The sequence below is a fragment of the Rutilus rutilus genome (genome assembly GCF_951802725.1).
Source record: "Rutilus rutilus genome assembly, chromosome: 3".
Taxonomy (NCBI): domain Eukaryota; kingdom Metazoa; phylum Chordata; class Actinopteri; order Cypriniformes; family Leuciscidae; genus Rutilus; species Rutilus rutilus.
Genome location: NC_140211.1, coordinates 34,028,653 through 34,056,156, shown reverse-complemented (window position 1 = coordinate 34,056,156; position 27,504 = coordinate 34,028,653). Strand labels below are relative to the sequence as shown.

Here is a 27,504-nt window from a genome sequence, read left to right as displayed (position 1 = left end):
ACCTCCATCATTCCCATCTGTTACCCATCAACCAGGTGAAATATTTCATTTTTAATCTCTAATGCATGTCTTTCACTGTCTGCGTATCTGTAAGCACCAGCTGCAGTGACGGTATAGTTACAGGGCCTGAATTTCGGTGCGGGATTGCGGGTGTTGCGCATAATTTCAACATTCCCTCAGGTATCTCGACCATAAAGTGGGATGTTTCCGCAAACATTTATGCACTATAAAATGTAGGTTAGATGGTAAATTAATCTGAACAGATTATCAAAGCAAATTTGAAATTTGAAAAGGATTTGTAAGATTTAATTTCACAAACAGTGTGAGTGATTCAGCGGTATCGCGTCTTCTCAAATGGCTTCACATCAGCACATGGGGTTTGCGTTGCAAGGGAGCTGCACTCTGCGATACGAGACTTCAGCTCGCGATCCAGGACAGTTGACAGAAGTGTCACTTGGCCATTTGGACCAGTCTTGCATCATCAATCATCAACTGTAATCATCATCATTTGCACATTGTTTTATGCCGTCAATTTAAACATTGAAGCATTGAAGCAATTTTAAAGGGATACCCCACTTTAAAATGAAAATTCTGTCATCGTATTCTCACCCTCATGTTGTTTCAAACCTGTATGAATTTCTTTCTTCTGCTGAAAAAAATACATGTTTTTATTGAAAATAAATCATTAAAGTGGTTTGTTTTGTTTACAAATCTTACAAATGCAAGGTGGCAAGGTGGGCCTTTTACCTCACACACGGCACAAAGTTTATTTTTATGTTTATTTTTATAAAATAATTTATTTTTGTTCAATAATTATGCTGTCATTAAATGCGAATTAAAAAAAATATATTTTGAAAAGTGAAGATTCTGAATGCATTGAAGGAGATACTATAATTATTTATATAGTGTAGTAATGATAAATATTTTTTTTATAGTATATGATTAATATCCTATTTTTAAATATGATGGTTTCATTATAAATATGGTGATTATCTCTAAGATGGACACCCAACTTAATATTTGATTATATAAATGGAAAGTCAGCCAGCTATTTCTTATCATGTTGATTATTGTGCCAGCAGGGGCGCCTTTTACCCCTAATACCATACTTTTACATATTCTTCCGTTATTGAAAAACTGTTGCTTTAATTACCTTGAACAAAACTGAAAAACATTAACAAGACTGTCTCAAAATATAGTCAACAATTGTATCGATTGTCATTTAAATCTACAACATTTTTAAAAAGATCAAATTAATGCAGAATCAACTTTGCGTTGCTGTCGGCGATCACGTCAAGGATCAGTGAGATTTGCATCATCAAAAGGGGTTGTTAAGAAAAGTGCTGATTTTAACCTTTGTGCCAAACCTGGTGGTTTGAAGGTGCACCTTTAACCCTGTTGTACCCTACTCATGCTCTCTCTAAGAGACTGTGTTCTGTGCCCTCTCAGCCAAAGTGCGCACACATAAAGCCACCTCTCAAACAGCTTAAGAGTGTCAAATTGAGTTATTTTTTGCGGCTTATTGCTCTAGTCTTGGCGAATATTCTCTTAAACACAGTCGGTTATGTCTTAAGTGAATGTAAACAGTTGAGAAAGTAAACACATGTGTAATAGTATGGATCTGTGCAGCTCTAAAAGCGGGGCTCAGTAGTTTCGGGATTTCTTCGCTGTATTCTCGCTTTTTGCTCGCAGGTTTCTCTCTAGAGCTCCCCCCACAGCTTCGGAATAGATATTTGACAACACTGTTGTAAAAACTCGTTGGCGATTCTCAGACACCAGAGGCTAGCAGATCAACGACATTAAAGCAGATGGGACATTCTTTAAAACGTCTTCTTCATTCGGGTTCGAACAGCGTGAGGGAGTGCAATAATGACCGCATTTTAGCAGATTTCTTTTGGCCGTAAAGCAATTGTTTACATCGAGAGACCTGATATCACGCGATACTTCCTGACGCGGCGGCCCGCCGGCTCAAAGTTGCAAGTGCGGATTTTCCGCTCACGGGCACCAGGGGGGTGCGAAACGACCACCATTCAACCCGAAATAAGTAATATAACCATTCCAATGACTCCGAAGCTGTTCAGTTAAGGTAAAAAAGTTACTTAGTTCACCTTTAAAGTGACAGCAACCTAATAAACCTGATGCTGTCTGTGTCATTACGGTCAATCAAAGAGCAGAAGACAATGAGAAAATCACTCACTGCTCTTGAATAAATCACTTTTGTAGCTTTAATAAGGAAAAATCTATTTAGTTTATACAGTTAAGACTATGCAGAGTTATTTTATATTTTAGGCTATTATACATTTTGTGGTAGGCTATGTCTTACCTGAATTCTGCTGTTAAACCTAACTGAAAAATGTATTGTGCTGTTTATTTCATTTGTATCTTTATTCTATTGTATTTAGTTGTGTTACTGCTTTTAGCACGAAATGAAATTCAGACCCTGAGTGAGCAAGAGGAAAGTTTAGGAACTTTAATCAGAAGGAGGCTGTGATGTTTATCTTTTTTTGCATATCACTGATGACCCTTTGGCTCTGGCAGGGCATTCCTTCATCCATCTATCAGTGCTTCAGAGAGGCCTTCACCAGCCCCCTCTTTCTCCCTCTAGGGCTCTCAGTATGTCTATCCATCTCTCACACTGGGATTGCTTCTGACTGGGAGGTCATGCTGGGCACCTCCTCATACAGGTACCCTGATGCTCCCACTGTGAGTATGGGAGCATTTAGGTTGAGCAAAACAGTTCTGCTTTTTACTAAAGAGAGTGTACTCCATCTCTGATGGGATGAGGGTTCATACGCTTCATGTCAAAATCAGAGTATATGCTTTACAAAACAAGTTGCTGTAAGTGCCGAATGTGAACACGTTTCCACTTGTTTCGTAGCCTGGAAATCCAGACCTAAATCTAAAAGATTAATGGTCTGGCGTCGACTAATGAAAATCGGCCAGCTCGAGGGGCGGCACCAAGCGTGCATTTGAAAATCTCACTGCACGCAATTGGATAACACTACGACCAATCACAACAAGTTATCGCTTAGCTACCAGTGGAGCTAACTGGTAGATTAGACTCTTACCGTATCCGGTCGGCAAAACAGCAAAAATGCCCTACTTGCAAAGCAACGATTCGAGCGCCGTCTTCTGTTCCTCTTTTAGAGAAAAAGTCTAAATCTTTCATTGTAGCGGCCAAAGCCGTTTCAGACAAATGGTGTTCATCCATAGCCATCTTGCAATGTTTACTAATGACTTCGACGTCGCAGCGCTGTCGTCATCTCGCGCCTGGCCCGCCTATATCAGATAAACCCGATGTGATTGGTGCAGCTCAGATCGAGTGGCTTATTTAATGAGCATCATTACTCGACACCAGAGTAACTCGCTGTGCAAATTCAACTTGTGCTCTCGCGAGAACTCTGGATTACCAGGGTACTTGTTTTGGGCAGTATAAGTTATACCATGTAATGTTGGAAATATGTTAACCTGTAAATGAGATGTTTAATAAACAAATCTGGCCAGAAGGTGAAAACTATAAGTTTCGTTATTAACATAGTTGTCTGTACTGGAAATACTGTAAAAGGAGAAACTTCAGAAATCTAGTTCAAAACACAAATGCCACGGTCTTGAAATGTATTTTCCAAGTTGGTTTAATACAGTTTGGGGAACAACAAATGTGTATGGCAATTTCACCAGAAATGTTGAGGCAGAGGGTCTAAAAGTTAATATTGACAGCTAGTGTTGAAATGGGTACTGCAGTCCAAATTCAAAATATTGAAGAGAGTTGTTTTCCCTCCCTCATCCTCCTCTGACTCCTCTGACACTCATGTGGGTTGCCAGATTGAGGACACGCAACAGGAACGAGCGCAATTGACATTGGAAGTTGACTAGCCTTAGACTGTAAGTTGATAAGTTAATTTATCCACGTTTTAAAGGGGTCATGAACTGGCTTTTTAATTTTTTTTATATTGTTGTCTGAGTTCAACTTATGACGTTCGCTTGGTTTTTACATTCAAAAACATCAAAATGAATAAGTAATAGGCTATTTTCTACCCTGGTTTTAAGCCTAGCTCCTGAAACGCTCGGTTTTTATGGGCGTGCCGCCTTGAAGACTTGGAAGTAAATGCAGTTTTGCATATTATAATGAGTTTCATGTAATGCACGAATCGGTGGGCGGGGCTAAACAGGCTGTGCTGAAGTAGGCGTTGATCTTCTGTGGTGGCAGTGTTTTATACCCTGTGACATCATAGATCCCCACTTTGAAAAACCTGTCGTTCGCTTTGCCTGGTGTCAATAAAAGCTTTTATTGGACTAACAAGGAAGTTTTCAGTTCTGAAACTTACAGGATATTCATATTGTATGATGACCTCTTATATGTCAAAAGCTCAAGGAAATTTTGATTTCTCAGTTCATCACCCCTTTAATATGCCTCTGGTCATAGAGCTTTTTAGATGGATGCCAAGGCTTTTCAGGTCAGTTAGGATCTGCGATCACTGACCCAGTTTGTTTACCGGCTTCCATGGCTGCAATATGCTGTGTTTTCCACCAATTGGCAACCCAGGGTGTCGAAATACTATTGGGTAAATTGGAAGTCAGTGGGATCACACAGACCAAAACAAAAACAGACATTCCAACACAGAATGCACATTTCAAAGTAGAGTAGCATTTATTTATTTTTTTGAGAGGAAAAAAAGGATATGAAGTTTCAACTTAGGCCGGCGACACACTGGGTGGCGTGAGTGTGGCGTTTCTGTTGCGTGTCAGCTGCGTGGCGTTTTCTATGTCTTTGCACACCAGAGACGTGTCTGACGTGGCACTGCTGCTGATTGGTGACATATGATAAGCCTCATTGGTGATGTATTCGACATATGGGGAGAGAGTTGTGGAAGGCCTATACTTAATGTTGAACATAAATATATAGCAGCAAAGACAACGTCGGCAGTATTGACGGCAAAATAGGCTACAGAATATTTCGTTCTGTATTGACAGGTGCAATATTTGAAAATCGATAATATTTTTTTTAAATTACATTTACATTTATGTCAAAACCTAAACTTCTAAACCTAGACATCAAAATGTCATTTATTAATATGTATTCATGTCAAAATGACATACAAACATATTTTCCTATTCTATTTTGCCTGGAAACGCTTCCAACACGCTTGCGTGTCGCGTGAAAAATAGGCGTCGGTTCTATTTCTAGCATGCACGCGTTTTCCTGAGACGCACGTGTCACGCAGGCAGTGTGCAAGCTCTAACCTGTTAACATGGGAGCCGAAATAAAACACGCTACGCAGCTGAGACGCTCACGCCACGCAGCCATGTGTCGCCGGCCTTAGAATGTTTTCTAAATATCTTCAAACATATAATAATTAGTTAGTACTTTTAAAAATGACGTACAAAAACTTTACTGTGGCATAACCATTGAGTAAACAATGCAAACTACTTTGCTTGAAATGGATGAATACACATTATATTCAAAAGAAAAAGAGAGAGAGAAAAAAAGCTCGAGTTGGAAGCAAAATAGCTTCCTGTTTGACTCAAGTATATTTTAAAATATTAATATAAGAATACGATTTTCAGCCTTTAATCAGCTTTTTTATTTTCTGTTTTGTACCACCAACATTTTATACTGTAAAATATCAAAATGAACTTAAATTCAGAAAGTTGAAAACATGTTCATCCAGAGGTGCAGTAAAATATATATATACATGACCATAAAACCCATGCTGTGTTGTAGACCCTTCCAGCATTGTCAAGTTTGATGGTTATAATGGAAGTGATTTTGTTTTGATCATTCTATTGTTCATGGTCAGCGTCGGAACCTGCTGCATTGATATAGAATTAAAGAGAAAATGTGTCAGTGTGAAATTGTGAATAATATATATTGGCTGTTTTATAGGGGCTTCAAATGTGGTTCATCCATTCGTATTTATTATGTAATGCTGTTGTTATGCTTAAATCCATGTAAGACGAATATGATGAGTGTATAACACAGGGTTTATATAACATACAGCCAACATGCGAGACAGCGTGTAAACATGTAACACGAACAACACTGGACACTGAAGTGAGCACAAAGATTACAAACAGCTGTGATGATTGGTGTTAGTGTCCATGGTGACTGATGAGTGGTGGGAAACTAGAGCAAGAAACACATGAATGTAAACAAAGCAAAGTCCAAGAACCTAAAACAAACTGAATGTGACTGTGACAGCTGTTTTGTGTGGAATGTTTACTTTATTTTACTGCACAGATGTATTCATTCGCTATGAATAATCTTATGTTTTGTTTTGTCAAGTGCTGTTCCACCCACGTTGTCATATTTGTGTCACTACAATATTGTGAAATAGACATTGTTTTATTTACATTTATTCATTTGGAAGATGCTTTTATCCAAATACACTTAAAAATGAGGAATATCACAAGCATTCACCATAAAAGCCAACAACAAAATCTTTTTTTATTAAATACTTTTTATTTTTAAACACTGCCTCATTCAGTAATATTGTAATTAAGTTTTAGTTCAAGTAAAAATAATTTGCCATCTCTGAATCAACCTTAAGACATTGAGTTAGACCAACATTTAAACTAAATGTAAGGTTAATTTAAGGTATAAAAGGCCCCTTAATGTAATACTTATATTTTACACTGTTGGAAGTCTTTTTTTGTGGTTGTGGATATTATGTAATATAACATATTTTGAGGTTGAATTTATAACAAAAAATAACTATATCTTGATAACTAACTTGCTGTTAGTGTGATACACTTTGAGATTGCGGCCATAGTTCCCTTGACAAGCAAAAGTGTCAGATGTTTGTCTCTTTATGCCATTTCAGTGGCAATAATCATCTAATGGCTATTGTGTCCTTTTAGGTAATGCCCTGTGCATAAGTTTAAATGCATGCTCTGGATGTGGTTGAGTCAACAACATGTTTTGTTATTTGCAGCGTGCTCTGTATACACAAAATAGTGACCTTATAGTCTGTTGTGAGCTCGGATTAGCTGAGAGAAACTCCTGATACACCTGAGAGGGATTTACTTTCTCTTTCTGCACTCACACACACACACACACACACCCACAGACTCACTCACTCACTTACACTCTCTCTCTCTCTCTTTTCATATATATCGATCTTAATATGGCTCTCGCTTGCCCACCTCCTCTATCTATTAATCTATTATTAATTATCATTTTATATTGATCCAAACCTGGAGCTTAAGTTAATCTTTTTCTAAGCCTCCCCTACTAACTCCCACTTCTGTCACTCTGCCTTTCTCTCTCTTGCTGTTGCTCTTCTCTGTCTACCCAGCAAAGTGTAAGGCAGCAGGTGTGCTGTCACAGGCAATGAAAGGGCCAATCACCTGGGGAATCAAAGAGCCCGTGACTCTGTCACTCCACATCTTCTAACAGACAGCCCTCTATTTATACCTCTCCCTGGGAAAAAAAGTGAGAGCAAGAGAGGAATTTTTTGAGAAAGAGGAAAAAAAAAAACCACAATAAATGGAAATGGGGAGATGCGTTTGAAGGGGCGATTTAACAAGTCTGAAAAGTAACACAAAGGAGAGAAGACACCGGCGGGTTGTTTCTGCTTTATGGCTGACACGTTTTTCTTTCTTTTTGTCCTTTAGCATTTTCGCTCATGCATTTCCATGATGATACCGCGTCGTCCATAAATGTGTGCTGAAACTGTTTTCAGTTCTGTCGCTTTGCAAGGCGATGATTGTGATAAGGAAGGGAATGTTTAATGAGGCGACGCAGCAGCTAAACGTAGCAAGCGCCGCCATGAGGAAAACACTCCACTCATTAGTATCTGCCATTCTCTCCAACTTGCATGTAAATGTTTCTCTGCATTTTCAGCTCACTATTTTTTGTGGAAAATAAACATCAAAACTTGAACCTAAGTTTATGAAACTGCTCTGAGGACGTGCTGTGAAGAAACCCATATCATGACACAGTCGTGCAGGGCCAATGGGCTGTTTTGTCCTGTGTCACAAACTGAAAATACCAAACAAAACGGCCAATTAAAATGAACCTCTCCAGCTATTTCAAAATAGCTTGTTTATTTGTCTATTTTTTTTTTTTTGTTGATTTATTACATTTATGATTACAGACATTTCTCCAAACAGTTGCTAATTGAATATCTGATTTACAGGTTCAGACTGGTATACAGTGAGAGTGGATTTGACGGTGATGGATGTCAATGACAATGCCCCAGAATGGACAATGGTCCCTTTCCCCTACCTGAGTGTGGTCTCTGCTAGTGCCCCACCAAACTCCCTAGTCTACAAGCTTCAAGCCAGAGATGGTGATGAGGGCGTCAATGGAGAGGTGGAATATTTCCTGTCTGATGGTAAGCAGATTTTCCTATCTGCCTCCTTAATAAATTCATGCGTATAATTAACTTTTATTAACTACCTTTTATTAACTACTGTTACTTGATCAATTCTATATGCATCCTTGCTGAATAGGATGCAAATAGAATTGATCAAGTAACAGTAAAGACATTTGTAATGTTACAGTCCTTGTTTCTATTTCAAATAAATGCTGTTGTTTTATACTTTGTTCATCACAGAATCCTGAAAAAAAGTATCATGTTTTTCACAAAAGTGTACATTATACTGTAAGGTTCAATTTATTAACATTAGATAATGCATCAAGTAACAATGAACAACCTTCATTATTTTATTGTATGTATTAATCAAGGTTTGTTTGTATAAATATACTATTATTCATTCATATTTGCTCATAATACATTGAAATTGATTTATAGAAGTTGATACGCTGAAAATATAGTAGTATATGTAGAAATAAACATTACCCTAGATCAGGGCTCCAGACTGAGACCATTTTTTGAGAGTGTGCGAGTTACAATTTGACGTGGTCGCATTTGTGCGAGTGCATGGTCACACACTCAATCGATGTCTGTCTACCTGCACTTGCATTACGGCAGTTTCACGGCCGTTTCACACCACAAGCGTTAGCTGCGCATATGCTTTTTCCAGCGTACATGTTAGCCAATGAATGTATTCACACCGGGAGCAGGAGCAGCACGTGAGCGTCAAGCAGGAGCATCAGGTGAGCAACAGTGAAGTGGGGGTTTCGGTGCCGAGTCTGTTTTTGCTGCGCTGCTCAAGCTCAATTAAAGTGAAAGCACACTTTTGATGGACAAAATAAATATGATTTCGCACAAAAAGTGCTCAAAATGCACAGAATGAGCATGTCTAGTGTGTTTTAACAAGAACTGGAGTATGTCAGAAAAGAAAAATCAAAAATATTTATAGAAGATTAACCCATTTGACCTTGTTTTTAATAATTCAGTTTGGGTGAAAGTATTGTGTATTATAAAAACTAAAGTAAACTAGCCAGAAAATAGGATATATAAACTTTCTTTTGGTTTATCATGTAATACACAGACAGGTAGCCTATATAGGCTGTAGCACTACCCAAATCAAACCCGAGTTTGCGGGGGTTTTTTATCCGTAGTTTGCTGTCTTGTCAAAGTGACTGAAACAACATGATCAGAGCTGTTTTCTTGGTTGTGTTTGGTGTTTACCATTTACATGCGAATGCTGTACACATCCCATGTTAAAACAATCATTCAAGACTATCAAGTTTATAAATGACCAACTTAGCACCAGTGGATAAGTTAGTCTGGAGCCCTGTCCTAGATATAAATTCTATATTTGTCATTGTTAGATGATACCTTGAACCTTATTTCAAAGTGTTACCATCATGATGTATTGTTGCTGTCAGGCAGAAACTTTGTATGTCCATATTTCATCATTTTTATTTTTTCATAAATCATTACTGTTGGTTACCCTTTACGTCTGTCTGTAGGTTTTGCAAATATCTAACCAATGAAAGGTATTAAAAAGAGCTTGTGACTAAACCTCGTAACTTGTGTCCTCAAACTGTCAGTCAAACCTCTTAACTCCACCCTGGCTCTATTGTGCAATGCATTTACTGCTTCAGATGCGGCTGTTTTAATGACAGACAAATAATTTATGTCTGAAATTCCCTGGTCAAAAAACTCTTATCTCCATTTGAGCTTGATTTTGGTAAAATGTTAATAATATCATGGCATATGCATAAAGCCACAATATGAACTTTGACAGCAGTGTTTAAAAAAAAAAAAAAAAAAATATCATTTCCTGAAAAGTAGCGGTTTTGGACATACAAGGTTTCCGCCCGACAGCAACAATATGCGTGTACTCATCATATTTACATTAAGAACTCATTTTCAGGTCTGTGAGGTTGATAAGTTCTGTTGTACAACAGGAGGTGACGGGAGATTCGAGGTGGACAGGAAGAACGGTCACGTTCGGACGACAGGCCTCCCCCTGCAGAGAGACAGAGAATACCTCCTAACAGTGGTGGCTGCCGACCGCCAGGGCAGCCGCAGTCCTCCCGCCGTAGTGTCCGTCATCGCAGGTCCAAGAGCTCCTCAGTTCACCAACGTGTCTTATACGATTTCCATACCAGAAAACACACCAGAAGGACAACCGTGAGTAAAGCCATAACACGCACACACAAACCCACAACCAATCTCGTAAATGCAGCAAATCTTATTTCCATGTGTAATTCTAGCACGCCCTAAATGCATCTCCCACGCTGTGAGAACACTGCTTATCCATCAGGGTAACAAATAGAAACAGGATCATACTGCACTTACAGCCATCTCGCGCCCTCTGCTTCTCGCTGGAGCGTAGCTTGTGTGAGTCATCGTGTACTACACTATGCAAAATTCATGAACTAATGATCTTTGACTATGTCAGCGTACTGTGATATGCATTAAAGATGCATGAACATCAGAACTTTGTTCTGCTCGTATAGACAGCCCCCAAAGGTTAACCAGGTAATGTATATGATAAAAGTTTAACGTTAAAAACATTAATGTTTAATGTTTTTTTTTTTTTTTTTATTAACTTTCTCTCATGTATAGATGACAAATAGACCCTTAATTATTTTGTCTTTGTACAGTCAGTGTTAATTGTGTAGCCCTTTGATATTAGATGAGTCACTGTGAAATGACTTACTTGATGCTGCTACAGGGAAGCATGATTAGCTCTGCCCTACAAAGATGTATTAAATCAGGCATTGCCTTGTAGAAAATTATCCTAAATCCAATCCATGTGGAATAAGTGCCTACCGGATCCATTTATGGCAGCTGCATGCCATTAAATATGCATTGCATTCTGCAGTATATTATTTTCCTCATTCACACCTGTGATTCCACTATATTGTTGCTTTCATTAAACTTGGCTCGGCAATGGGAGCCAAGTCTTACTGAATATAGTTGGCTTCATCCATAGCTATGCAAAAAATATGGTTAACTAACTAGTGTTAGGATAAGTGTATTGCTCATGGCACAAAAATGGGGTGACGTTAATCTTATTGCCAAACATTCTGATCTCTGCCAGACAGCTGAGGCAGACCAAGCCAACAGACAAACTCTGCCAATGGGAATGGAGTTGTAATAACCACAATACCTGAAAGGGAATTCACATTTACCTTTGTATCTCTGCCTGTCTGCTGTTAAGCTTCTTTGGGATTACAAAAATACATTTATGTCAATCTTGACTGCTTGACTACGTGATTATCATAATTGTGCCTTTATTTTCTATGGTCTGAATGTATCAAGATGAAAAGCTCGCACAAATAAATGATATAATTTAACAGAAATGCATGTTGAGGAGAATCCTTTCTTTCTTCAAGGTCTGAGTTACATATTAAAAGTCCCCCTGTAATTGTATCCCTTAAAACTCATCTTTAAAGGGACTGTGTGTAGGAATTTCTCCCATCTAGTGGTGAAATTGTATTTTGCATTCAAACGAATAATGCTCTCCAGCGCCTCACTTTTTCAAATGCGTGTTGCATCTACGGTAGCCCTTATGTACTAAAAAGCTATGACAGGATGTCTTATAATAGCACTTCGAGTTTTTCTTCGGGTGAACAGGTTTGTTATTTAAAACAAACTGAAACTTGAAACAACGAAAAAAAGATTGTTACAGTATGAATTACTGACTGTGGAAAAACCTTAACTATGGTAATTAGTAGTAATGCCTTCTTTACTCGTTATATTTTTTGAAGTACGTGCATTGTTAGATATCATCATCAGAGCCTTCTCTAAAGTTACTTTACTCAATAGCTGATATCACTTTTACTCATGACATGCTAGCTGGCAACAAAGGATTCCATTCATTATGCTAAGCTAAGCTAGCGGTGGCGCTTCCCAACTAAAACAATGCATGCACTGAGACAAAAATGCGTTTGCCCACCTATCTAAATGTAGGAAAGACGGTGAATAAGCCCTATTTCAAAAAACGGTGGAGTGTTCCTTTAAACAACGAGAAAGAACCTTTTCCCTTCTGTACCATTTACCCAGGAGCGTAGAATTTAGTAGGGACGCTAGGGACGTGTCCCTACCAATATCCAGTGACACTGATATATCCTTAGCAATAATTTCGATCAAAACTTAAAATATATTTATATTGATGTCCCCGTCCCTACCAATTTCAAAATCAAACCTACGCCACTGCATTTACCTTTACATTATTCCCTTAACAAACAATCCTCCACACCCGCAGTCATTTTCTCTGTGATTATCGCTAAATGTTGTTGAAGATATGCTGTGTTCACCTTGGAAGTTGGTTTGATTTAAACGTATATTGCACAGATGTCCAAATTAGCTCAAAAGTCTTTGGTGCACTTCTAACTTTACCTTGGTAACCCATTCTTCTTTCTTTTCCATTGTTTGCTCACTTATAGAACATCATAATCAGGATTATAGTCAATCAGGTTGTCTCTCTCTCTTTGTCTTTTTTCATCCAGCTTCCTAGTCACTCCAGCAGTGTCCTTCCAAAAACAGCCAGTAACTTACAGCCTGCTCATCAATCCCAGCAGTCTTTTCAGCATCCAGCCAGAGACTGGGGAGATCTGTCTGACCCGTACGATAGACTATGAGAGTGACCAGCACCGCTACCTGCTGCTGGTGAGGGCCAGTGAGAACCAGGACAGTCTCAGTAGTGCTGCCGAGGTGAGTGCTGCAGGTGCACAGTCAGACTGGGACAGGGTCCAGTTTTAAGATTTTTACACACTCTGCCCATTTTCTCAGAGCCCAAACAATCAACTCTCTTTAAATCATAAAATGATTATGCTAATGTATTGTTTTGTTTTGTAACTATGATGCTTAATTAATTTTTTTATTTGAGGTATATTAGATATTTGATAGATGGTGCTCTCTATGATAACATTTTGTCACACAACAAACCAGAGAATAAAGTACAACAAACTGGAATCTTGTCTGGTGGTGCAGAAGAAACATTTTTTATTCAAAGTAATTTCTCTTTTTTCATATAAAATGTCATTTTTATATAGTGTTATACGTTGTCTGTCTTTGCTGCTGATGTTAATCCAGTACTGTTTAGAGTTTGACTTCACTACAAAATGATTCATTATCTCTTGGTTCACAAGACTAACTTTATTACTTTCAGAATAACATTTCATGGGTAATATATGGGATTTTTGATGTTAGTAGAAATATAACCTTTATTCAATATCTTATTTATTTCACAGTCTCAATAGGTTGCTCTAGGTGGTTGTATAGCAACAAGAAATCAATAATAAAAAATTAAAATAAATGAAAAGCAGTGAAACAAATGTATGGGGAAACGATGATTAAAGATGCCATAACTTTTTTGATTCTTCATCATAACTGATAGTATGAAGGTAAATGATTCACGTCATTCACTCATCCACAGAAATATAAGTGCATGATTTCAGAGATTTGTATGCTTTTAGCTCTCCATCCAGTCATTTTTTATTAATGCAAAAAAATGTATATGCTCTAAAAGATAGCTAGCAATATTGCTAGGTTGATAGACAGTTTAACAATTTTATTTTGAATGTGGGGTCATAGCTACTAGTGAAATGTGAATTACTGTGAATCTCTGTAAAAATGCATCCAAGACCAACATAATTCCCATAAATGTTTTCCCAACTAGCCAAATAGAGTTGTCTGAACAAACAACTCCCAGCATTGCAACATGAATAAATTATGCGGTTAGTGTGTTATAATCTTATTGTTTTACAACTTGCTGGCTTTATTTATGTTGCTCTAGCAGTTTTTTATCATAACTGTTAGCTATTGTTTGGTGATGTTAAGAACCCATCATTTTAGTTATTTATATTAGTTGATTTTCAATCAACTTTTGAGTTTTGAGTGTTGAGGTCTATTTGTGTCTATGTAGAATTATTGCATGTAAAGAGAGAAAAAGAAAGAAAGAAAGAGAAAGGGTCTCATCAGAAGTAGTAGAGTGCACTTATTTCAGTGTGAACATAATTTCCATTTGTCTTTTAATTAAGACACATTGATGATACTATTCATATTACTTATGCCTTCCATTTAAATTATGGTCACTTAGACTGAAAAAAATAAAAAAATAAAGGAGAGGTTTGTGGCACTGTGGGAAATCTAAGGGCAACAATTTAGCTGAAATCAAAGAGATACCCAGAAGTCCCATTCATGCCTCATACAATATTATTCCCCTGGAGGATGTAGTCTCGCCTCATCACGACTTGATTTGGCTGCTCAGTGATCCATACATCTGTCCTGGCCTGAGGCAGGCCAGCCAAAATCCCAGCTATTAGCTATTAGCTTGGGAATGTTACAAAACAGTGCATGGCACAGTGTGTCTAACTGCAGATGGGGATCCATCCATCCATCCATCCATCCATCCATCCATCCATCCATCCATCCATCCATCCATCCATCCATCCATCCATCCATCCATCCATCCATCCATCCATCCATCCATCCATCCATCCATCCATCCATCCATCCATCCATCCATCCATCCATCCATCCATCCATCCATCCATCCATCCATCCATCCATCCATCCATCCATCCATCCATCCATCCATCCATCCATCGTGATATTATATGTGAGTGAATTGTTTCTTCTCCTCACCAAGACTGCATTTGTTTTATCATACAGTAAAAACAGTAATATTGTGAAATATTATTAAAATGAAATGAACTGTTTTTTTTATTTTAATATGTAATTCATGCCTGTGATGGTGAATTTTCCAGTCTTCAGTGACACATCCTTCAGAAATCATTCTAATATGCTGATTTCTTGCTTTCCTGCATCAACCATATCAGGTCTCTTTTCTGATACAATGTCTTTGGTTATTATTAGTTTGACCAACAATGGAAAAACTAAGCATTGTCTTTTACTCTTTTATAAAATAGGAGTCTAGACAGTTACTGAGATCCAAAAACTTTCCCTCTGGGATCCTTCTGTCTTGTTCTTTTTGATTCAGTCTTTTATGGAGGCATTTTATTTTGTCTCTGTTAGAGTTAGATATATGAGTAACATTGTAGACTATGAACTCTTGTCACAATTTTGACCATTTCTGACTAGGTCTGTCTATTTCCAGACTCTGAAATTGAAGTGAATAGGTCATTAGAGTCACTTAGCAACTGCCAGGAAGCTTTAGCAACAGTGTCAGGGGAAAAAGCACTCAAACAGTGTTTTTCCTCCACCAGACAGCAACTTTCAGCTTAATTCAGTCTTATGGGAGGCATTAGGTGCCTCTTTCAGCTTCCCTGATGCTTTTGGAACAAATTGAGAAAGAGCTATGGCATGCCCATGTGATATTGTAGGACATTTGTCCTTTTGTGTTTTGATTCTTCACTACTTCAAAACTGCATTTTCAGGCACAGATGCTTGCTTATGTATGAACATAACTTCTTGACATCAAATAATTTGCTGTGAGAAAGTGGCAAGATTAAACAGGATAATGGTTATAAAGAGTGATAGTATATGGCCTTTTATGCTTGTTAAAAAGAGCTTTTTTGGCAAGGTGTTTTTGAAACAGCAGCCCTCTTGCCTCTTGGAAACACTGGGGACACAGTGATGTGCTAACTTTCTCCATGATGGTAATTCATAAATCAAGATATTATGATCTGCCCAATTGTTTTGTTAACATTTCTCACCTTTCTATTTTTGTGCCTTCCGGCTTCCTTTTCACTTGTTCCTCACAGGTGCGAGTGATCATCACAGACGAGAATGACTGTGTTCCAGAGTTCCTGCAGTCCATTTATAGCAAAGACGGTGTCCCTGAGACAGTCACGACCGCAACGTCTCTGCTGCAGGGTAAGTCTGTGGACCTGCACATTAATGCACCATAGCTGTTACCTAGAGGTCGTTGTATAACAACACTGGAATAGTAGCCAGTGTTTATTTTTACACAGATATCATTTAAGTCATCTTTTGTCTTTTGTTAAAACAAATCCGGTTAAACTTTATTTTAAGGTGTCCGTGTCTTTACAATTACAGTGTAATTATACATTTAAGTACAGAGTCATAATAATTAACTACTTGCACTTATTATAGGGTAAGGGTTAGGATGAGGGGTTGGTTAGGGTTATGCCAAGTTCACACTGCATGACTATCTGGGGTAACATTCAGTTGCTGGTGTGTTCACACTGCACGATGAATCAGCGGCAGGGGGTTTCACACTGCATTACTTTACAAAAGAAAGAATCGCAGACAACTTCTGTCTGGTCCACAAACTACGTTTCACAACCAAACACACGCGAGAAGTGATAAGGAAATAACGCAAGATCACGCGTGCGTGAGACCGGAGCTCTCGCAAGACTGAAATTGTTATTAAAAATGATAGCCTGCAAGAAGATTGCGATCCAAATTGTCTGTGCGTTGATTTGCAGCAAAAAGGAGAAAAATAAACAATTTACGCAGGAGGAAATGGTTAGGAAGACGAGGGGAGCAAGGACTGTGTGTTCTGCAAAGAGAGTTGTGGGTAAATAAATAATTTTGCAATGTGCTGCTGTTGCTGCTGGTCAAGCAAATGTTTGTGCTTTGTTTCTGTTTGATATAATTGTAAATATATCTATTAAAATACTGATATTCTGGTCTATAACTCCTCCCCGAACTCCCCGCTGCTCTGTTTCTTGCTCTCTCATTGGCTGTCGGTCATCGCCGATGTAGTTTTCAGTCAGAACACTTTTCACACAGGAGGATTTTGAATCGCCGACAGGTCCAGATATTTAGCATGCCAAATATCTCACGGGCGTCGGCGATTCTCTCAGATCGCGTCTTTGCTCATTCACACTGCGTGATTGTCACTCGCGTGAACAAGCACCGATTTGCCTGTGATTTCGGGCATTTGTCGGCGATTTCTCAAAACCTGTCGGCGAGCCAAAATCGGGGCTTAAATCGTGCAGTCTGAACTCGGCTTTAGTTGCGTGTAATTATGCATGACTTTAGTAACTACATGTAACACGTGCAACAAGGGCACTGTAAAATAGTGTGACCAAAACTCCTTTAAATCTATTCAATATTTCATTATGTGGTTATCATTCATTTAAATAAAATGGCTTTTAATTTTAGTAGAAGGAAATAATAGGGGTGTGACGAGACACTTATCTCATGAGATGAGACTAGACACGAGATTGGGTTCGCAAGAATGCGACGAGACGAGATTTTTGCACAATATTTTATAGAAATCCTCAATGACAAAGTTCATGACTGGAAACATTTTCTGCAGGTGCATTTTGAAATGTTTTAACTAATAATCTTCTAGTGAATGTCATTTCAGATCTACTTTGAGTATGAATTATCAAATGTATTGAAAGACAACAATATACAAGGCAAGCACTGTAAAAGGTTTTGCCACAAACTCAACTGACAGGCTTTTCTCCTGTATGATTTCACATGAGTCACTTCAGACCTTACTGTACATTTATGAGTCTGTGTGACCTCATAATTGAACTCCTTTCCACAAATTGAACATAGAAATAAAAACAGTATAAAGTTCTGTAAAAAAAACATAAAGTTCTGTAGCACACAGACTCTTTATAATTGTTGTGAAATTGCTGTTTTATTTTGCACCGGCAGTTATAGGGTTACGGCGGTGAGTTCGGAAAATGCCGGGTAGAGAGAAACGAGTGAGTGAGTTAGGCTGGTGCATTTGTGTACAGTTGTTCTTGCGTTCCGATTAAAAGTTCAGAAACGGAGCCTCCCTTGTCTGTCTTTCTTCAGACGTTACAGTACTCTCTTAGCCTGGCAAGCCAGACCCACATCAAGATGTTTGGTCTGGCAACTCACCATTGGCATGGCTCAATCCGAGGGGCGGGATAAACGGTTGTCTTTCAGATTCCCTCTGCACACAATAGGATAGCGCTACAACCAACCAGAGAGTTTTCCCACCAGCAGAGCTAGTTGATAGATTAAACTTTTGCTGTATCTTGTCGGCCAAACTACGAACACATCTTCCTTTTTTAAGAATGACTTCAGTGCCGATCTTTGTTCTTTTCTCAAAGAAAAGCTTAACTCCAAGTCCTCCAAAGTCGCGGCCAAAGCCGATTCGAAAGACCGCTGTTCGTCAGCAGCAGCTCTTCTTTGTTTTCAAGTAGCAGGGAATTCACACGGAACCTTCACAAATCTGTCATCATTATGTTAAGCCCGCCCACCGACTCTATACACGATGTGATTGGCCTGACTAGAGTTTGTTTTTTCCAGCTCGAAAGTCCAACGGAGAGTTGCTAGACTACCCTGGCTGCAAAATAAAATTTGCTGCTGCTAGGGTGCGTCTAGATTTCTAGGCTAGTACTCTCTCAATATTAGTGCAAACCGAGACCAGAGCCACACCTACACAGTCCAGAGATCGATTTGCTATTGGGAGACAGACTATTGTATGTAGCCTAATTTGCGCGCATCAGGGAGCTCACGTTTTACTTTCACTTTGGGATTTGTGATCGTGCGTACTCTGTGTATAAAGCCCCGTTTACATGTACATGGTTATTTTGAAAAACGGAGACATTTCCCTTCGTTTGTGCCCTTCGTTTACACGCAAACTGAGAATTTGCCCGCTGAAAATGATTCTTTCTAAAAACTCCGGCCAGTACTGAGTACTGTACTGTAAACTGAGAAAAACTGAGTTTTAGGCAGCCGACGTCACGGTATCCGACAGAATTTGCACCTGCGTCAAAAGTGCGACCAGAAAGAGGATGTGATTCGTTGCTGTTGTTGCTATTTTCAGGATTCTGATTGGCTAACGTGGGCTTGAGCTTTTCGTTACACTGCCACCTACAGGTTTGGCATGCTCTTGACGGCATATATACACGGGTTTGTGTAAACGAACACTTTTCTGAAAACTGACAGGTGTGCACGATGTTATTTTTGAAAACGGAGAGGGTGAAATGTCCGTTTATGAAAATAGCCGGCCACGTGTAAACGTAGCCTAAGATGCAGCGGTGCTGAGCACGCATTCTTCAAGATAAGACATTTATCAGACGCTTAGGCTCTGTTGCGCAACGAATCATCCACCATCGCCACGTGAACAGTGAACCGTGTACAGTATTGTACTGCTGCGCTGTGTGCGATTGAAACTCGTGCTGGATGAGCAGAGCAGACGTTTACAATAGTTTTTATTTTTATAAAAACAGCAAAACGACAGTGGAGGTGGTGACGCGGTGGGCACCATAATGTAATGTGAATGTAGCGGTGGCATATTCTATGCTAATTTGTCATTTCACGAGAAATCTTGTCACATTTTAGTCTCGCGAGACGAGATCTCGTCACACCCCTAGCAAATAACATACCAAATAATCATGTTAGCATTTAACAAATGCTTTGTGAAAACCAGGCTCCTAAATAATATTATGAGTTCACTTTTGCAATACAATGTTGTAAATTCTTTTTTCGTAAGTAACTCATTGCTCATGTTTTAGTCAAGGAGTGCTGATGTTTTAGTGCGTTGTTGCTGAAAGAGCTTATTCACAATGTGACTTACACATTCTGACTAGTGAGTAACTTAGTTCAAGTTCACTTGTGCATTTGCATTGTTTTGTGCAGTTGCATGCTGTAATATCACGTTTAACATTTGTCCTGCAAGGACACTTTTAAATTGATCAAAAGTGACAGTAAAGACATGTATAACGTTACAAAAATTATATTTCAAATATATGCTATTGCTATTCCTCAAAGGTTTCTAAAAAAAAAGAAAAAAAGAAATGCATCACAGTTTCCACAAAAATACAGTTTTCAAAATGATCATTAGAAATATTTATTGAGCAATAAATCACCATATCAGAATGATTTCTGAAGGATCACGTGACACTGAAGTTTCAAGTAATTATGCTGAAAATTCAGCTTTGACATCACAGGAATAAAATATAACAAAATAGAAAACTGTTGTTTTAAATTGTAATAATATTTCACAATATTTCTGTTATTACTGTATTTGTGATTTAGTACATTGTTGCCTTTGTGAGCATGAGAGACTTTAAAAAATATTTAAAATCGTAGCAACCCAAAACTTTTGAATGGTAGTATACATTAATTTGGGTGAATTAGCACTTTAGGTTACTGGTGGTCATGCAGTTTAAATGGGTAAATCCATAACATTATTGGAAACAATTGAATTATATGAAACAGCCATATTCCTTATAAATGTTCTTCAAAAACATTGTCTGTGCATTGCTATTTTTTTTTTTTTCTCTACAAGTTTTTGTCAATAATGTTTTAATTGAAACGGCAATTACCGTCATAATGCAATTTTTTTTTTTTTTTTTTTTTTTGCTTCATCAATCAGATTAGAGCTTTCTAGAGTGAAAAAATGTTTTCCAGTTTTGCATTCAATCGGACAATCCATGAACGGGCTGTAGACGACCCGTGGCCGTGCAGTTTGAGACTAGTATGGCCCAATGAAGAAAGTCTCTTTCTCACAATGAGACGAAAAGATGACATTTTCTTCCTCTATCATTCTGTTTAACACCAGCTTTGAAGCTCTTCTCCCCTGATGTGCCCTTTCATGTGTCTAAATTGCACATTGAACCTCGAGTCTATACTAACTCCTGAGAGTGCACTTGTAACACACAGAATGGAAAACACATGCCCTCAGCTATGATAAGAAAAGCTTTCATACTCTCATTAAATTTTAGACAACCACAGCTGCTATCAAAGCAACTCAGAAATGAAGTGATGGACAAAACAACTGCTGAAGATAGACAGACTGCATATGCAGACACAACGGCAAACAAAAGAGAACAAAACAAACAAACACTGGAAAGTTACCGAGATTAAAAAAGCGCTGCTGGTCTGAAGAATAACAGGATTTGGCAGACATTTTGAGAGCTTAACACAGAGACCCCTGGCAGGATGGAAAGGTGATGTGGTGAGGTGTACAGCAGATGTGCAGATTAGCAGGTGCATGCCAACTAACATCTGCACACATGTCTGTGTGTGCTTCATAACAATTATCTCTACCCAGCATGAAATATCATGCTTGCTCCAGTCAAACCTATCCAGAAGAAGGGCTACTTTGCAAGAATAATTTGTAACATGTGGCATCTAATCAAGCATTCATAATGTATGAGGTGGACAATTTATAATTTAAACATCTGTGGGAACAGTCTTTTTCGTAATGGCTTAGGTTTACTGGATTTTATTGCTGGAGGACCACTTCAGCTTCATGTACAGCAGAATATTAGGATTTAGCCGATGTATCATTATGTAATTATCCTGTTTGATTTCCTGTCTTTATCTTACTCCTCCCATGATGGAATTCATGGACCTCACTGCAGTAGATGGAATTGAGTAAGGTAGAGGGGGATTTGGGACCTGGCACGAGGACTTGTTAGGTGCGATCAGGAGGAACTGATTGAGCACACACTCAACAAGCAAATTTCAAGAGAACTTGAAGGAGGCTTTATTATAAACGTCGAAAGTGCCCGGGCTAGTTAACATACTGGAAGATATAAAAGCTGAATTACTGAATGAATGATTAAGGCGAGACACGGCAGGCAAAAACATCGTTTTTTTATTTTTTTTTATAACATGTCTTCTTTCAGACTTGTGGTGAAAAAAAGTCAGAAATACACATTTAGGTCTTTATTTGACTTCACTTTGTCTGTTTGCGTCTGAAGATTTCTCATAAATGTAACAAAAGTTGGCATTCTAATTCATCCCGCTGCTCTGCGATCGCTGCCTGCACCCTGTCATCACATACACCGTTAGAAAGCTCTCTCTCTCTCACCTGTACAATGCTGTCGGATCCAAATATGGTCATTTCCTTTTTTATCAGCAACCAATCGTGAAAGTAAAAGGGAGGATTGATCTCATAAATCTTTAAAGCCTGTTTTCTCAAAATGACTTTTCTCTCATACTCCAAGTCCGAAATCTTCACTTCAGTAGCACCTATACACCAAACTTTTCCAGTATTGTACCTAGTTATATTATGAAGACATTTACAGAGGGATTTGTAAATGTATGTATATGCCGAGATGGCATTTTGACTTCATTTTGCGTGCACGTTTAAGCTCAAAAGAAAGAGAACTGAATTCGGTGTTCACGTGCTGTCTGCTTTCTTTATTGTCTAGCAAAAACAGATGTCTCTGCAGTTTTTTGTCTGAGTCGAACATTTCTTTCTTTTTTTCTTTCTGTCTTTGGGTATGTTGTTTATAATGTTTAAATGTTTATTATGTTGCTTATAAGTTTATAATTTAAAATGTGTAATATACAATTCAGCAAAAACCGTGGGCTTTCTAAAGCAAAATCAGGAAAACTGGACCTCGGCTTGAGAAATGTTTACTAGAGGTCGACCGATAGTGGATTTTACCGATACCGGTATTTAGGTTTGACCGTTCATGCCGATAACCGATTATTCAACCGATATTGTTTTTAAATGGATACTGGGATTAAAACCAAACATAACACTCCAAGTAAAACAGTGCTGAACTGAAATGTGCTGAAGACTAAAAAATTTTCTTTAATGTACTTTCATAATTTGATATTATGTATCTGTATTATTATTCTTTATTAGTATTCATAATCAGTTGTATTATCTTATGAAGTTTAAAATGCATGAGTTAGACTATAGATTGCATGGACACGTGTTTAAGCATCATATTTTAGATGATACATTAAATGTGCAAATATGCAAATGTACCACTAATGTATACACCGAGGGATAGTGGATTGTACCATGTGTAAGCATGAGGTATACGTTCCATTTTTAAACTTAAGCAACATGTTTTTTTCTACCTTACAAGGAAGTTGAAAGTCACTCAGGGGTGTATATAAGCTCAATCTTACTGTACTATGGCAGAGAAACATCGGAAACACATAGACTTGGCACGAATACAACATCTTCTCAAGTTTCTCTCCTATGCTGACGAATAAAGATTTTTCTTGGCAAGATAACTGGTGTCCGGTTCCGTGAATCAAATAATAACGGGGGAAAAGGCTTAATTCCAAGTCTACATGTGCTAAATGAAATAAATATATAAATATGAATATATTAAAATGAGAAGTTCTACAGAACGAACTACAGAAAATAATTTAAACATTAAAATATTACAAGTAAAATGTGTGCTTCTTTAGCTATAAGCTAGAAACACAGCCCATGTAAATTTCATAGGTAACACTTTGCAAGTCCCATTTGTTAACAAGGATGTATTAGCTTGCTTTCATGAACTATATGCATTTTGCAATATACGGTTTTACTGCATGTAATAATATTTGAGCAATACAACTGTAACTTGATCATTCATGTTAGTTCATAGTACATTAACTTAGGTAATAACAGATACAGTTTAAATTAACTCAATTTAAAATGTATTAGTAAATGTTGAAATTAACGAACTAACAATGAATAATACTCCTACATGTATTAACCTTAGTTAATGCTAAAATTTTAATCTTTTTGTAAAGTGTTACCATTTCATATGAGTCATACTTAAAGAAGATAGCCATCTTTAAATATCTGCAAAGGCCAGAGCATTAAAATTACATAAATGTAGACCTATATTACATGTATAGTCTCTCACTTTATTTCCTTCTATTTTAGAACACTTGATGATTATCTAATCAAAATAACAATATGTATTGTAGTGATAAAAAAATAGGGGGGGAAAAAACTTCTCTGGCTAATGAATGTATAAAAGTGACCAACTGGATATAAACTAATGCAAATAGATGGTAACAATTGCGACATAAAACATTTGGGTCAGGTTTGTGTGTGTTTTTGTCACATTGTTTTAACTGCTTGAGGTAGCCACTACTAATGTTATTCCTCTCAGATTCGACGGAAAACATAATTCTGTGCTTTCTCTGCTAATGCAGCATCTAGTCAACAAATTAATTACTTTTATAATGACATGGCAATATGTACTTTAGTGTTCTGTTTCGCTGTCTGTGTTTTAAATGCGCATCTGAAGTGTCAGGGCTCTCCATGTGATCTCCGTGCTGCGTGCAGCTAGACTGGGTAAACCCAGCCTGATCTGCCGGCGATTTGATTTCGCCCTGCAGGCTGGAAACCTGTACATTTATCTATCCTGCTTCCTTTACAAACCAATCACACGCGGGAACCAATCACAAACTGGCTAATCCACCTGGCGCGCTATTGGCAGGTTTATTCTAATCCAATTCCAGAGCCGTTACGGCTCTGTCCAATTCCTTTTAACCTCTCAACGATGCTCAATGGCTTATTTTTAGCAAACAAATCGCTCAAGTGGGTGTAAATATCACTAACTTTCTTTTTTTTTTTTTTTTTTTTTTTTTTTACAACCTGCTAAAATCGCTGGATTCCATTGCTGCTCCTGCAATCTGCTGATCAACACGTTTGGTTACACATTTCCTGCCTGGAGTTTGCGCGTCGCTCTGCAAAGTACATCACCCGTATCTTTGGCCTGATTGGTTGAAGAACTATCCAATTGCATACAGAGTCATTTGAACTATGCCCGTTGATCACGCAGTAGAAAATACATAGCAGACTCCCCAGACCAATGTTCAGTCTTAAAAGATTGAGCCAATCTTAAAAGATTGAGCTTGGTCTGGTGATAGCCAGACTAGCGTGCAGCCTCACGTGTTACAATAAACAACACGTGGTGTCAGTGATAGTTTATATTTGTCCTCTAGAGGCCGCTCTGTATAATGTATAATGCCAGCAGTCTCTTCTCAGCCGCTCCAGCAACGGACACAACCCAGAAAAACTATCGGTGTGGATTGGATTATCGGCACCGATATATCGGCAAAACCGATGAATCGGTCGACCTCTAATGTTTACCCCGTTTTGTCGACACTAGTTAAGATGATGTGAAAAGCAGCTACTGTGTATGCAGTGCCTTATTCTGAAGTTCATTTGAAACAGGCTCACACCTTATTGAACGGTATTGCATTTTACTGTAGTTTTCAGATGCAATAAGACTCACAGCTTGGGATCTTTTGATTTCCAGTCATGTATAACCTTTCTAGTCATTTATTTGACAAGCACATATGCCCAAGCTATTTACACAGGGAAGTTCAAATAAAGATTGATCCTATTAGCTGATTCTGCACTTCTCTGTAGTGCAGCTTTTTTGTTTTAACACCCATGCCCTGTGTTTCTTTTTCTTTTGCAGTATCAGCCAGTGATTGTGATTCGGAGCAGAATGCAGATATCACCTACTACACGCTTAGTCCAGATTTCACCATTTCAGCCCATGGCACCATATTCCCGTCAGGCCCTCTGGATTATGAGAGGCTCAACCACCTGTATGAATTCGTAGTGATGGCGGTGGATAAGGGCGAGGTGCCCCGAACCGGCACAGCCACCGTGCGTCTCCGTATGGCCAACGTCAACGATGAGCCTCCGGAGTTCTCGCAGCCTGTGTGAGTTCCTTGTCTCCATATACCACCCTTCAGCCTCATCCCATGGCCCCGTGAGAAACGTGATAATGGAGGCCTGTTGTTTCTACTGTATTTGTGCGTAAGCAGGAAACGTTTTAAAAGATAATAGTAGAAGAACATTACAATACATTTAAACACCCACACATACATTACAGTCACATAGGATACATTTACATTTACATTTATTCATTTTAGCTGACGCTTTTATCCAAAGCGACTTACAATTGCTATATATGTCAGAGGTCGCACGCCTCTGGAGCAACTAGGGGTTAAGTGTCTTGCTCAGGGACACATTGGTGTCTCACAGTGGATTCGAACCCAGGTCTCTCACACCAAAGGCATGTGTCTTATCCATTGCGCCACACCACCCCTACACATAGGATACACATAGGATACATATAGTCACATTATCCAAAATGCATGTTATATAGATATGTTTTTAACTGGGTCTTGAAAGTAGCCACAGATGAGGTATTACGTAGTGTAAGAGGTAGCGAATTCCACAATTGAGGAGCATTAACACTAAATGACCTTCCACCTACAGTAGACAGCTGGAAACGAGGGATGGACAATAAACCAAGTTCAGCTGATCTAAGGGACCGGGCAGGGTGTTAAGGGTAGAGTAGGTCAGACAGATATTGGGGAGCAAGACCATTTAATGCTTTGAACGTTAGGAGCAATACCTTAAAGTGGATACGTGATGCCACGGGTAGCCAGTGAAGGTCATGGAGTAGAGGAGTAATGTGAGCAGAACGCCTAGTGGAGGTGAGAACTCTTGCTGCTGAGTTTTGAACATACTGTAATCTTAAAATTAGTTTTTTGGAAAGACCAAGAAATAAGGCATTGCAATAGTCCAGGCGTGATGTGATTAATGCATGAATTAAGGTTTCAGCATCGGCTAAAGTGAGAGAAGATCATAGACGAGCAATATTACGAAGATGGAAAAAAGAGTTTTTAACAAGAGAAGAAATATGAGAGCCAAAAGATAGAGTTGGATCGAATAAGACACCAAGGTTACGAATTGATGATGAAGGCTTAACGTGAATTCCATCAATATCAAAGGACTGGTCCATCCTTTTGACTGAGGCAGTAGAGCCAATCACTAATATCTCGGTTTTCTTATCATTTAATTTGAGGAAATTCAGGGACATCCAATGCTTGATGTCCCTGATACATGCAGTGAGTGAGTCAGGCAGAAATGGCCTATCGGAGCTGGTGGTAAGATAGATTTGAATATCATCAGCATAGCAATGGAATTTAAGTCCATGCCTGCGTATGATGTCACCGAGTGGATATATGTAGATGATGAACAATAGCGGGCCAAGAACCGAACCTTGAGGAACACCCTGTGTAAGTGAAGCAGTGGCAAATCTAAACCCTTGTATAGTGATGTAATACTTTCTGTCACTGATGTAGGAAATGAGCCAGGAAAGAGCAGAGCCAGTGATGCCGATATCAGAAAGCCTAGAGATCATTATTTCATGGCAGACTGTGTCAAAAGCAGCGCTTAAATCAAGGAGCATCAAGAGCCCTGAATCCATGGACAAAAGTATGTCGTTAACCACCCGAAGAAGGGCAGTTTCAGTGCTATGTGATGGGCGAAATCCAGACTGAAAAGGTTCAAAAAGACCATTAACATCCAAATGTGATCGCAATTGTGAAGCAACAACCCTTTCAAGGACTTTGCTTAAAAATGTTACGTTGGATATTGGTCTGTAATTGTCCATATTTAGGTGGTCTAGGCCTGGTTTTTTAAGAATGGGTGTCACCGCAGCCATTTTTAATTCTGCTGGAACAATGCCAGACGCCAAACTACAGT

General features: G+C 38.5%; 1 protein-coding gene across 1 annotated transcript in view; it reads left to right on the top strand.

Moving 5' to 3' along the window:
* The window catches only part of LOC311288215 (neural-cadherin), a gene marked incomplete at its 5' end in the record, with an annotated part of 267,805 nt that overhangs the window by 100,061 nt on the left and 140,240 nt on the right, over positions 1–27,504 (top strand). The window contains 5 exons of the mRNA XM_084405506.1: positions 8,139–8,336; positions 10,265–10,490; positions 12,818–13,022; positions 16,037–16,148; positions 25,418–25,667. Coding sequence (XP_084261632.1) covers positions 8,139–8,336; positions 10,265–10,490; positions 12,818–13,022; positions 16,037–16,148; positions 25,418–25,667 — 991 coding nt within the window. The remainder of the gene's footprint in view (positions 1–8,138; positions 8,337–10,264; positions 10,491–12,817; positions 13,023–16,036; positions 16,149–25,417; positions 25,668–27,504) is intronic.